The sequence below is a fragment of the Ylistrum balloti genome, unplaced genomic scaffold, assembly GCF_031769215.1.
Source record: "Ylistrum balloti isolate Yb309-2 unplaced genomic scaffold, AGI_CSIRO_Ybal_v1 Utg371490, whole genome shotgun sequence".
In the NCBI taxonomy this organism is placed as follows: Eukaryota; Metazoa; Mollusca; class Bivalvia; order Pectinida; family Pectinidae; genus Ylistrum; species Ylistrum balloti.
The window spans coordinates 363,478-375,780 of record NW_026782771.1 but is presented as its reverse complement, the minus strand read 5'-3'; the positions used below and the strand labels follow the sequence as shown (position 1 = coordinate 375,780).

General features: G+C 34.3%; 1 protein-coding gene across 1 annotated transcript; it reads right to left on the bottom strand.

Moving 5' to 3' along the window:
- Window positions 1-2,130: 2,130 nt before the first annotated feature.
- Window positions 2,131-6,929, bottom strand: LOC132562701 (peptidoglycan recognition protein-like). The gene is made up of 4 exons (XM_060227456.1): window positions 6,848-6,929; window positions 3,712-3,802; window positions 3,116-3,165; window positions 2,131-2,763 (listed from the first exon to the last, which is right to left on the bottom strand). Exons 1-4 carry the CDS (start codon window positions 6,897-6,899, stop codon window positions 2,216-2,218), a joined length of 741 nt encoding a protein of 246 aa, XP_060083439.1. The 5' UTR covers window positions 6,900-6,929; the 3' UTR covers window positions 2,131-2,215.
- Window positions 6,930-12,303: the final 5,374 nt, after the last annotated feature.

Sequence of the window (12,303 nt, the reverse complement as noted above, 5' to 3'; positions counted from 1 at the left end):
TCAGGTCTAGAGCATTGGGGCTGCATCGGTAAATGAGTATTAAAAGCTGGTCAGGTCTAGAGCATTGGGGCTGTATTGGTAAATGAGTATTAAAAGCTGGTCAGGTCTAGAGCATTGGGGCTGCATCGGTAAATGAGTATTAAAAGCTGGTCAGGTCTAGAGCATTGGGGGCTGTATCGGTAAATGAGTATTAAAAGCTGGTCAGGTCTAGAGCATTAGGGCTGCATCGGTAAATGAGTATTAAAAGCTGGTCAGGTCTAGAGCATTAGGGCTGCATCGGTAAATGAGTATTAAAAGCTGGTCAGGTCTAGAGCATTGGGGGCTGTATCGGTAAATGAGTATTAAAAGCTGGTCAGGTCTAGAGCATTGGGGGCTGTATCGGTAAATGAGTATTAAAAGCTGGTCAGGTCTAGAGCATTAGGGCTGCATCGGTAAATGAGTATTAAAAGCTGTTCAGGTCTAGAGCATTAGGGACTGTATCGGTAAATGTGTATTAAAATCTGTTCAGGTCTAGAGCATTGGGGACTGTATCGGTAAATGTGTATTAAAAGCTGGTCAGGTCTAGAGCATTGGGGCTGTATTGGTAAATGAGTATTAAAATCTGGTCAGGTCTAGAGCATTGGGGGCTGTATCGGTAAATGAGTATTAAAAGCTGGTCAGGACTAGAGCATTGGGGGCTGTATCGGTAAATGTGTATTAAAATGAGGTCTAGAGCATTAAACTGTATCGGTAAATGTGTATTAAAATCAGGTCTAGAGCATTGGGGCTGTATCGGTAAATGTGTATTAAAAGCTGGTCAGGTCTAGAGCATTGGGGCTGTATTGGTAAATGAGTATTAAAAGCTGGTCAGGTCTAGAGCATTGGGGGCTGTATCGGTAAATGAATATTAAAATCTGTTCAGGTCTAGAGCATTAGGGGCTGTATCAGTAAATGAGTATTAAAATCTGTTCTGGTCTAGAGCATTAGGGGCTGTATCGGTAAATGAGTATTAAAAGCTGGTCAGGTCTAGAGCATTGGGGGCTGTATTGGTAAATGAGTATTAAAAGCTGGTCAGGTCTAGAGCATTGGGGGCTGTATCGGTAAATGAGTATTAAAAGCTGGTCAGGTCTAGAGCATTGGGGGCTGTATCGGTAAATGAGTATTAAAAGCTGGTCAGGTCTAGAGCATTGGGGCTGTATTGGTAAATGAGTATTAAAAGCTGGTCAGGTCTAGAGCATTGGGGGCTGTATCGGTAAATGAGTATTAAAAGCTGTTCAGGTCTAGAGCATTAGGGCTGCATCGGTAAATGAGTATTAAAAGCTGTTCAGGTCTAGAGCATTAGGGCTGCATCGGTAAATGAGTATTAAAAGCTGTTCAGGTCTAGAGCATTAGGGCTGTATCGGTAAATGTGTATTAAAATCTGGTTCAGGTCTAGAGCATTGGGGCTGTATCGGTAAATGTGTATTAAAATCTGTTCAGGTCTAGAGCATTGGGGACCGTATCGGTAAATGTGTATTAAAATCTGTTCAGGTCTAGAGCATTGGGGGTAAATGTGTATTAAAATCTGTTCAGGTCTAGAGCATTAGGGACTGTATCGGTAAATGTGTATTAAAAGCTGTTCAGGTCTAGAGCATTAGGGGCTGTATCGGTAAATGTGTATTAAAATCTGTTCAGGTCTAGAGCATTAGGGACTGTATCGGTAAATGTGTATTAAAATCTGTTCAGGTCTAGAGCATTAGGGACTGTATCGGTAAATGTGTATTAAAATCTGTTCAGGTCTAGAGCATTAGGGACTGTATCGGTAAATGTGTATTAAAATCTGTTCAGGTCTAGAGCATTAGGGACTGTATCGGTAAATGTGTATTAAAATCTGTTCAGGTCTAGAGCATTAGGGACTGTATCGGTAAATGTGTATTAAAATCTGTTCAGGTCTAGAGCATTAGGGACTGTATCGGTAAATGTGTATTAAAAGCTGTTCAGGTCTAGAGCATTAGGGGCTGTATCGGTAAATGTGTATTAAAATCTGTTCAGGTCTAGAGCATTAGGGGCTGTATCGGTAAATGTGTATTAAAATCTGTTCAGGTCTAGAGCATTGGGGCTGTATTGGTAAATGTGTATTAAAATCTGTTCAGGTCTAGAGCATTAGGGACTGTATCGGTAAATGTGTATTAAAATCTGTTCAGGTCTAGAGCATTAGGGGCTGTATCGGTAAATGAGTATTAAAAGCTGTTCAGGCCTACAGCATTGGGGGCTGTATCGGTCGTGGTGTATCCTGATCAAAGTGAGGCCATGTTTTGATGATATTGTACAGGAAATCTCCGGGGGACTCTGTTGCTTTAGCGTCCCGGTGACCATACAGCTTATAGTCAGGTTCCAGTTTGCCAGAAACCACTCCACATTCGAGTTGAGCCTGTATGGCATCCAACATTTTTTGGTCTGGAGTTTGGAGCATGAAGTTTCCCATAGCACCAATGGAGATTGCTATTTTGTTGAAACCTTTGGTATGTGCACCAACACGATCCCACCCCCGTGCCTGGTAAATCCTTCCGTCTTCACCAGCCAGGAAATTGTACCCAATGTCGTCCCATTTTAACACGTCTTTGTGGAGCTCCTCGACCTTCCGCACTGCCTCCTTACATTCATAGCCGGTTGTGCAGTGACTGAGAACAGTGTGATGAATGAAGACAATGCTTACTTTCTTTCCCATGTTTTCATATGATGTTGGTGTCCTGCCTCCCCACTGGGCTCTGCTGACATAGCCAAGGTTGCTACAATTCACTGTGTCTGCAACAAAATAGGTTGTTCAACATTTCTTTATTGTGACTTACTTTTAATCAGTTCTTCCAGATTTAATCGGCAATAAGCCCATGTTTGGTAATCAGCCAACACAATGAGTTTCAGGACTGAATGCTTTATCATTGTTCTATAATACCTGTAAGTTCTGTTTTTTTATTCTTTTTTTTTTCATATGAAAGATATTGTGGTCTTGTACAATAGTTTAGCTGTAGGTTGATTAGCAATAACTGCATTATAGAAATTGTCAACTTTCCTACTGTAGCAATAATGGACACAGAACAGAAGACTGCTGCATCTCAGTTACATACTTAATGTTAGGACATGCAGATTGGAAACTTACGATCCCATCCAGTTTCATCTTTCAGATTTACTTCATCTGTATTCCAATACCTGTTAATCAAAAAAAAAAAAACAAAAAAATCATTGAAGATGTTGTATTTACAGCATTTTCTCCATTGAGTTGGAAATGTGCAAGAAAGCTTCAGTAAACAAACCTCATACTTCCAATGGAGGATGGGATAAAATAAAAAAAAATAGAAGTATCATATTGAATATTTAACACCCTTGGTTTGCAGAGATGTAACTTGAAATTTAGATAAATGAATATTTTGGAAAACATTTCTGTGCATTTTGACACTAATATGACCTGTAAGTAGTAGGATGCTGAATTCTAAAGTGGTACTGGTTAAAATATTTTTGTTTTTATTTTCCAAACTAAATTTCAAAAAAAGTTTTCTACAGAGTCCACTGCTTTTGGACATGGTAGAAGGGAAAACATTTTGCTTTTTCCATAAAATCAAATTCCAAGCCAAAAGCATAGAAAGCATGTTGAAAACTTTATCTCAAATTATGTATAATTTTTCCCTGTGAAATCTACATTATACCCAGACCATCATTCATTTCCCCCTATATACACAAATATTGGACGATACCTACGTGAAATCCGGTACAGCAGGACCTTCACAGCCGAAACCAGATTCTAAACATCCAGAAAAGTCCTTGGGATCTCCTAGACAGGCGATCAGACCTTGGAAGTGGATTCAAAATACTTAGTAAAAGCATACAGTAATCTTATGTCTCATAGAATCCAAATATATCACATATAATGTATCACATATAACATCATGATAAGAAAAAAAAACACCTACGTACTTATACAAAAGATTTGAAATATGGGTTGTTATAAAAAGAAAATACAAAGTTATTAACAAATCTTAATCAGACTCAAAATCAATCAAAATACGGACAAAATATGAAGTATTTTAGCAGAGACTTGTTTTTATAATATAGACTAACCATTACATTGTTCTGTATAATGATAATGTAGAAATACTATTTTTATCTATAATGTCTAATTGATGGAATATTTTACTGATATTGATAACCATCTTAATCGTACAATTTCTTGAATTTCAATGTTGTTTTATATGTTATGTCTTGTATTGAAAACCATGTAAGCATTTGATAAACTGGTCGAGGATGTGAGAACCTGCATTTTCTCATCCTGGAACCTCTAGACGTTATGGTTACTTACGATGTTTTTGTCTTACTAACAGTATTGTATAAATCAGAAAATGTCTGCCCATATAACTTCTCAGATCAATTTTATCCGTTTATATAATACGCATTTAACAGAATAACATCTGTTTTACATGTATCAAGATTGACCCCAAATAACTTGAAATAGAAAGCAACATTATCCCATATTTGAAAATTCTTCATTTTATGCATTTTCCTGTCAGATTTGCATGGTAATAGTAAGCTTATAATACATACAGCCTAGTCGTTTAATTGTTACTTCAATGTTTATCTTATATTATACTTACAAATAAGAGAAATACCAGTTTAAATGATTAATAGAAAATGTAATTTGTGACTTGACTAACAAGGCCTTTGTTGCCTGGACATGTTTGATGATTGTTTGCCTGTTGGTTCTGTTGTTGTATGCCTTCTATTCATTTTAGAACCTTGGTATTACTGTTGGCAATGAAGCGGAATGTGCTTACTCTTCTGTAACACCTGGTCTTATTCTACTTTTTTAAGTAGTCTCCATTTAAATCTTTCTTTGGTTCATATGTTGCCCTAGTTTTAATGAGTTTGGATTATGTTGACATGTTGATATTTTCTTGATGTTTTTACCAATAACATAAACAGTGACCATCTGTTCTTCAGCCTCCTGAGAAACAAAAACTGCCACAGGTATTGACAAAAATGTTAATAATATTAATGTAAAGATGACACCAGCACAATACAGGGGCCACATGTACATTATAGACACAACTTTTTTAGTGCAAAACTAAGGTTTTTAATTATTTATTTATTTAGTGAAATTTGAAGGTATTTATTTTCAATGTGAAAGTGACAAAAAAACATGTCAACAGAGTATCTTAATTATATGTATAGAAACAGTATCTTTATACAACAAAGGTCTTAATTATATGTACTGTGAAAATATCTTTTTTTTTTAATTTTTTTTTTTTATTTTTTATTTTTGAAAGTTTTCAAATATAATACATATATAAACATATTATCATAAACTTTCGCATAAACTTACATACACTTACATAGTGTTGTGCAGGTGATTACCTAATTATAATCAATGTCTAAACAGGAAACACAACCTATTATAACTAATCAATTATGAAATTTCAACCTTGATGATCGGTTTCAAAATAATAACCAGTGATGTTAGGTTTACTGTTAATATCCGATCATCGATGATGGAATCTCAAAACTGATTCCCTATACTACACTCACAAGGACATACACACACAGATGCTCACATACCATTCGCTCATCAGACAAATAGACAAACAAGACAGACAGAATAGGAAAGGGTAGAAAAAAGGAAAGAGGAAGGAGGGTAGAGAGGAGGAGGTACTGTTTTCTTCATACACACACACACATATATATTGTATAATGTATTCTACATGTAAATAAAGAATATTTAAATTATAACAGCAAATCAAGAGTCGTCGGCGGAGTTAGCGTTATGATTGATAATTACAACAAAATAAATATACACGTACAGAGATAATTAGAGCCAGTGAAATAATATCAAGGTTAAGAACTTATAAGTCTAATAAGGGCTTCCATTTTCTCCAACCTAATTCAAATTGCATTTTAATATGATTCTTTTGACTATTATTTATATATTTTTGAACTACAAAATTATCTTTAATTACATTAATGAGAGCATTTATATTCAAAGAGTTACTAATACATCTGGTTTTATATATATAGTGTTTTATAATGATAAGAATTTCATTGTCAACTGAGTTACATTGTTGTGAAACTATTCCAAAAAGAAATGACTCCTTATTATATGCAAACGGTATTAAAAGTAGATCTAATAGAGTTTCAAATTTCTGAAGTAGAGTTTGCACCTCCCTACATTCCCATAAGCAATGCGTAATTGTCTCTATTTCCATATTACATAAAGTACACATAGGGCTAAGGGTTTATCTTTATTTCATGAAGAAAAGAATTTGTCACTAAGATCTGATGAATAATTCTGACCTGCAACCTATTAATTTAGGAATTTTGGTGAATGTAAAGGGAAGATTATATACGTTTGACCACTTTTCAAAATCAACTGCAAATTCCATTTTTTAAAATCAACTGCAAATTCCATTTTTTGGTGCCAGTAGGCATAGTCGCTGGAATTATGAAAAATATGTGAAAATATCTTTATGCAATGTCTTACTCTTAACGAAATGTAATCTGAAAGTATTTTAATGCAAACAATGTCTTACTAGAATTATCTGTATAGATTTTCTATAACGTAAAAATGTCTATTAACAAGCATCAAATTGTCTTAACTATAGACATGTATATCTAATGTGGAAGTATATATATAAACAATGTTTGAAAGTAAATTCCAGTAACAGTCATCATCTTCCCTGCTGACTTCGTCTCAACGATATGAAATAAAGAAGTATAAAATTTTCCTTGTAGCATGTTATGTAAAGATATCGTTTGCTGTTATTGTCACAGGTATGTGTATAAGTGTATTGACAGACAAGGCTAATTACATTGAATCTGTACACATACATAATGGTACAAGACTTACCTAGGATGCAAAAGAAGAGAGTAACTTTAAAACTATTCTTCATTCCGTACATAGCTGTCGTTTTTGGTCCCTCTTGTAACGAGTTTGTAGACAACTATTTGGAACACCTGTACCGTATTCTTAGGCATGTTCCGTACACATATATAGATTACAAACAGAAAGTAGGATTTTCCGCATCTCTTTTATCATATACCTACGTGTCACTAATTTAGTGATCCCAGCTTAGCTAAAAATAGCTCTGACTTCAAATCTCGTTACTAATTATAAACATTATTAATATGAGACAATTGTATGTGGATTTTCATAACCGAGGTCTTCCTAAAATAGCAGTTTGTATGAAAATAAAGTTGACGCAAGATAAAACACCTTGCCTTCATGCTCCAATTGATAGGATGTCCTTACACAGAGATTAATACTTCCTCCGACTTTCCAGAGTAGAAGGGACGAATGAAATATATAAAGGCAATGAATCGATGAGTCATGACTGTTACTTTAAAATGACTTCGTGTATATAATAACTGTATGGCTAGTAACCTTTAGTCATTTCTACTCCATTAAAAGATTCGTAAATGTTATGAAAGTGAGATATAAACGTATAAAAATTAAAACATCATTTTGATTTTTAATACAATTTTTTATAACTAAATGTCTGGGTATGGGCGTGGTTGGTACTAAGTATATTTGCACATACAGGCGATACAATGGTCTGTCATCCAGTACTGCAGCATTGTACACGATGTGATATCCAGGTTAGCTCACGAGAGTCGCCGGTGAACTGTTCCGCAGTTTAACTGCGAAAATTGGACCCTCTATAAATTGATGTTTTCGTGAGGTATCCCTTGAAATTTGAACTTTCAAAAAGAGTAACACTAACAGTATCAAATGTCGTAGGTATAAAATTCTAACTGACTATGACCTTAATCAGAACTAAAATGTCTAGATATAGTATTCTTACGTTTGGTACTTGAACCTTTAACAAAGGCATTGAAGCTTTTATTAGTCACGTGGTCTTTATGGGAAAATATAAAGTGTAGCAAATCTCTGCTCTCGTGTATACTGTAGAGCTGATGATGTAGGAGTTTAGTTTCGCTACAATCACAGCTATTATAAACAGTTCAAAAATAAAAGAATGAAATCTATATGCAGCAATGGGGAGATTAAATACTGTAACCACAGAAATATTTGTGTACTCTTATCCTCGCAGTGTCAACTGAGGGGTACGTCATGTGGTGGTATAAGCAACATAAAACCAAAGACTGCAAATTATATCTCTCATAACATAGAGCTGTAGGTGAGAAAATGTTTGGGATTTTTGTATCCTCGAGATAGCTAATGTAAATTATAGACTAGTGTCATCACAGATGTTTGAACCACTGAAGGATGATTTGATAGTGTCATCACTCTGAAATGTAAAAACCAGGACTGCTTGGTCACATTATGCTGACAATAGGCTAAATCACTATTTTCGTGGTTTTATTAGGATACGGTTTAGGACAGACACTATAGCTCTAAGGCGCGAGTCAATGACTAGAGAGACATTAGGAAATCATTTAAACCTTGGAGACTTTTATGATCATTTAAAGCAGTAATCCGTGGGTAAGATGTTAATTCTTTTTATTGAAATTTCAGTAAATTTTTCAGTTAATTTTCACGTGTACGACGAGTTGGATTCTTCAATGACAAATACCAAAGTAATTAATGTTTCACCAATTGGGCAAATATTCCGGTTTTTTCCGATTTTTAGCGATTTTTTTTGCCAAACATAAGGAGACATTTGCTGCTATTCTTAAACAATTAGTAAATGGTATTTTTGATAAGGACGTCTTTCCCCCAGTCTGATACAACTAATTATAGAGGAATCAGTGTGGTAAGTTGTTTAAATTATTTACTTCCGTTTTAAATAATGGACTATTACAACGGTATCAGAAGTACGACATCGTTTCCGATGTCCAGTTCAGGTTTAAGCCTGGTTTTTGAACTTATGATGCTGTTTTTGCTTTACACGGGGTAACTAAGAAAATGCTTTCTAATAACTAGAAGTTTCACTGCTGTTTTGTTGACTATCGTAAGGCCTTCTATTGTGTAAATAGAAATAAGTTGCTTTTGAAACCTTTTCATAGTTGAGTCAGAGAACAACTATTGAATATCATAAAATCTTTATACGGAGGTTAAAAGTCTTATATTAAGTATGAGTCCGAGTTGTCTTATGTTTTTATGTGCATGAGGCTTGGTGCAAGGGGAAGGGGAAACTCCCTTTCATTTTTTATGTGTGTGAATGCCTTTTACAAGCCATTTTGTTGTGATCAGTCCCAAAATGGAAGGGCACGACTAGGGACCAAAAGGAACCTACTTATGAAATCTCAGAGCGATTCAGTAACGACCTTCTTAAGAAACAATCTTTACTCGGCAAAATCCTAGATGGACTTCTTTTGGTAATTCTGTTTTTCTAAACAGTCCCAAAATAAAACGGGCACAAACAGGGACTAAAAGGAGCATACATGTGAAATTTGAGAAAGATTGATGCAGTGTTTTTCCAAGAAATAGCAATAACAAACTTTCAAAGTGAAAATCAAAGCTGGCCGTCTGCTAGCCATTTTGTTTTTCTGATCAGTCCCAAAATCAAATGGGCACAAATATGGACCTACGTAAACCTACATATGGAATATAAGAGATCCATCCAGCACTTCTCAAGAAATAGGTATAACAAACTTCATTGTAAAAATCCCAGGTATCCACCTGTCAGCCATTTTGTTTTTCTGATCACTCCCAAAAACACAACTAGAGACAAAGGGAAACATGCATAGGAAATTTTTGAGAGAGATCCATTAAGTACTTCTGAAGAAATAGCAACAACAAACTTTCAAAGTCAAAATCTAGTATGGCTGTCTGTCAGCCATTTGGCATTCTGACCAGTCTCAAAATCAAGCAGGAACAACCAGAGACCAAGGGCAACCTACACGTGAAATTTGAGAAAGATCTATGAAGTAATTCTCAAGAAATAGTGACAACACACTTTCAAAGCCTAAATCCAAGATGGCCACTTTTCCGCCATTTTGTTTTTCTGATCAGTCCTAAAATCAAATGGGCACAAATATGGACCTACGTAAACCTACATATGGAATATGAGAGATCCATCCAGCACTTCTCAAGAAATAGGTATAACAAACTTCATTGAAAAACTCCCAGGTAGCCACCTGTCAGCCATTTTGTTTTTCTGATCACTCCCAAAACCATATTTTGGCTTTGATTTGCATAATGTGAGTATTTTGTGCTGTCCATCCCCTGACTACACCACTCCCTGTTGAGTATTTATTTGATAATGGTGATAGTAAATGTTGCCACAGTATCTATGATTTTATTCTTTAGCCTATATATTCCTGTGTAAACTGGTAAGCCACTGTACACTTATGTTAAGTAAGTATACAAGCTGTCCATCTTCTATTTATTTGTCTATCTTGTACATGATAATGATCTAGAACATTTACACTAACTAAATATGATGTACAAAATGATGCTTTATATGTGATATGATCATTTTGTATCTCATATTGCTAATATATCAATTATATGTTGGTATGAATGTTTATGAGCCGTAAGGCTTCAAGTTAAATGAACAAAGGAAATGGAAATGTCTTTGGAGAGATCAGATTAGAGAGAAGATCAGATCCCCAGTTTAGTCAGGATCATACCATAGGGGCAACAGGTACAACGCTCCAGCTTCAGGGCCATTGTGGTATCTTTGAGAACTTGTACAAAAGGAACTCAGAAATAACATTAATACTTACAATATTTATTTTACTTTCTATTTTGATGAATACACATGAAAAATGAAAAAAAAAGTCACACTTATCAAAATAACGCCATTTGTGTGCAACACGTGAATTATGATAATTCTATTTGAATTGAAATGTCACTCTTTGAATATATGAATTGCATATGTATATTAAAGATCACATGACATCAGAAAATATAGAACAGAGTAACATGTATAAAGTATGAGTCTTGAGGACAGATTTTAAAACTGCAGTATAACATATATGTAAATATATGTGAAAAACATCAATCTTTAGCACATAGGGACAAATAAGTGTTTCAAAAATTCATTAAAAAATGACAAAATTGATTAACATTAACAAAATCTGTCTGCCATGGCTTTTTTTCACTCAAACTTCATAATGCTGGTACCAATTTTGGCAAATTAGAAATTTCATTCTGATTTTCAAACCCTTACAAATTTTCAAGTCATTTATTGCCAGAACTTGATAATCGACATTCACAACAACAAACATCCAAAGTGTGTAGTATTGATCATCAGTAATAATTTAGATATTATATGAGATCTTTATTGAACTGTATACAAATCAGTAAAATAGATTTCTACAAATACATAATATACCAGTAAGCTCCTATTTTGTTCCACTAAAAAAATAAAGAATATTAGACAAGATGTCTAATTTATCAAATTTCCTTAAATATAGATTACATGTACTTATACATAATATATTATAATACATGTATATTTTTTCAGAAAATATACTTTAACGAAATTCTTTTCTAAATCACAGATGTCAATTAAGTCAGCACAGCAACAATGTAAAACAATCCACACAAGAAATATTCCACCACTATTCAGTAGCACTTCACCGCCACTCAAATACACAAACATTAACTGTTATTCTATAGCGCTCCACCACTAAAATACACAACATTCTACCGTTATTCTATAGCGCTCCACCACTCAAATACACAAACATTAACTGTTGTTCTATAGCGCTCCACCACTAAAATACACAACATTCTACCGTTATTCAGCAGTGTTCTATTTTTAAAATACACAACATTCTACCGTTATTCAGCAGTGTTCTATTTTTAAAATACACAACATTCTACCGTTATTCAGCAGTGTTCTATTTTTAAAATACACAACATTCTACCGTTATTCAGCAGTGTTCTATTTTTAAAATACACAACATTCTACCGTTATTCAGCAGTGTTCTATTTTTAAAATACACAACATTCTACCGTTATTCAGCAGTGTTCTATTTTTAAAATACACAACATTCTACCGTTATTCAGCAGCGTTCCACCATTACAATATGACTGTATAAAATATGAATATTCTACCATAATACTGCAGCATTCATCACTAAACTGCTCACTGTCTAAATATGTAATTCGTATACCTGTCAATTTATTAAATAGGAAGTGTGGAGAAAATTGTTTAGTGAAATTGATAGTATCTATATATGTGCCATTGAAGGAGTGAACGGTGTAATTTTACTTATACACCTATGTAATACAACTTATTTAACAATGCAATATTACTTATAAAGCAGTGTGACATTACTTATATATTGGCATAATAACATTTATGTACCAGAGTCATATCACTTACAGTTGTGGGAATAGAAAAATGAAAATTATACAGAGGTAATAAAAATGAAAAATAGGTTTAT

Bases quoted from the DNA above. Each gene is read 5' to 3' on its own strand.
- LOC132562701 (XM_060227456.1), bottom strand. From the start codon at position 6,899: ATGTACGGAATGAAGAATAGTTTTAAAGTTACTCTCTTCTTTTGCATC. The intron at 3,803-6,847 runs GTAAGTCTTGTA...TCCACTTCCAAG, and splicing joins TCTCTTCTTTTGCATCCTAG to GTCTGATCGCCTGTCTAGGA. The intron at 3,166-3,711 runs GTAGGTATCGTC...TTTGATTAACAG, and splicing joins CCTGCTGTACCGGATTTCAC to GTATTGGAATACAGATGAAG.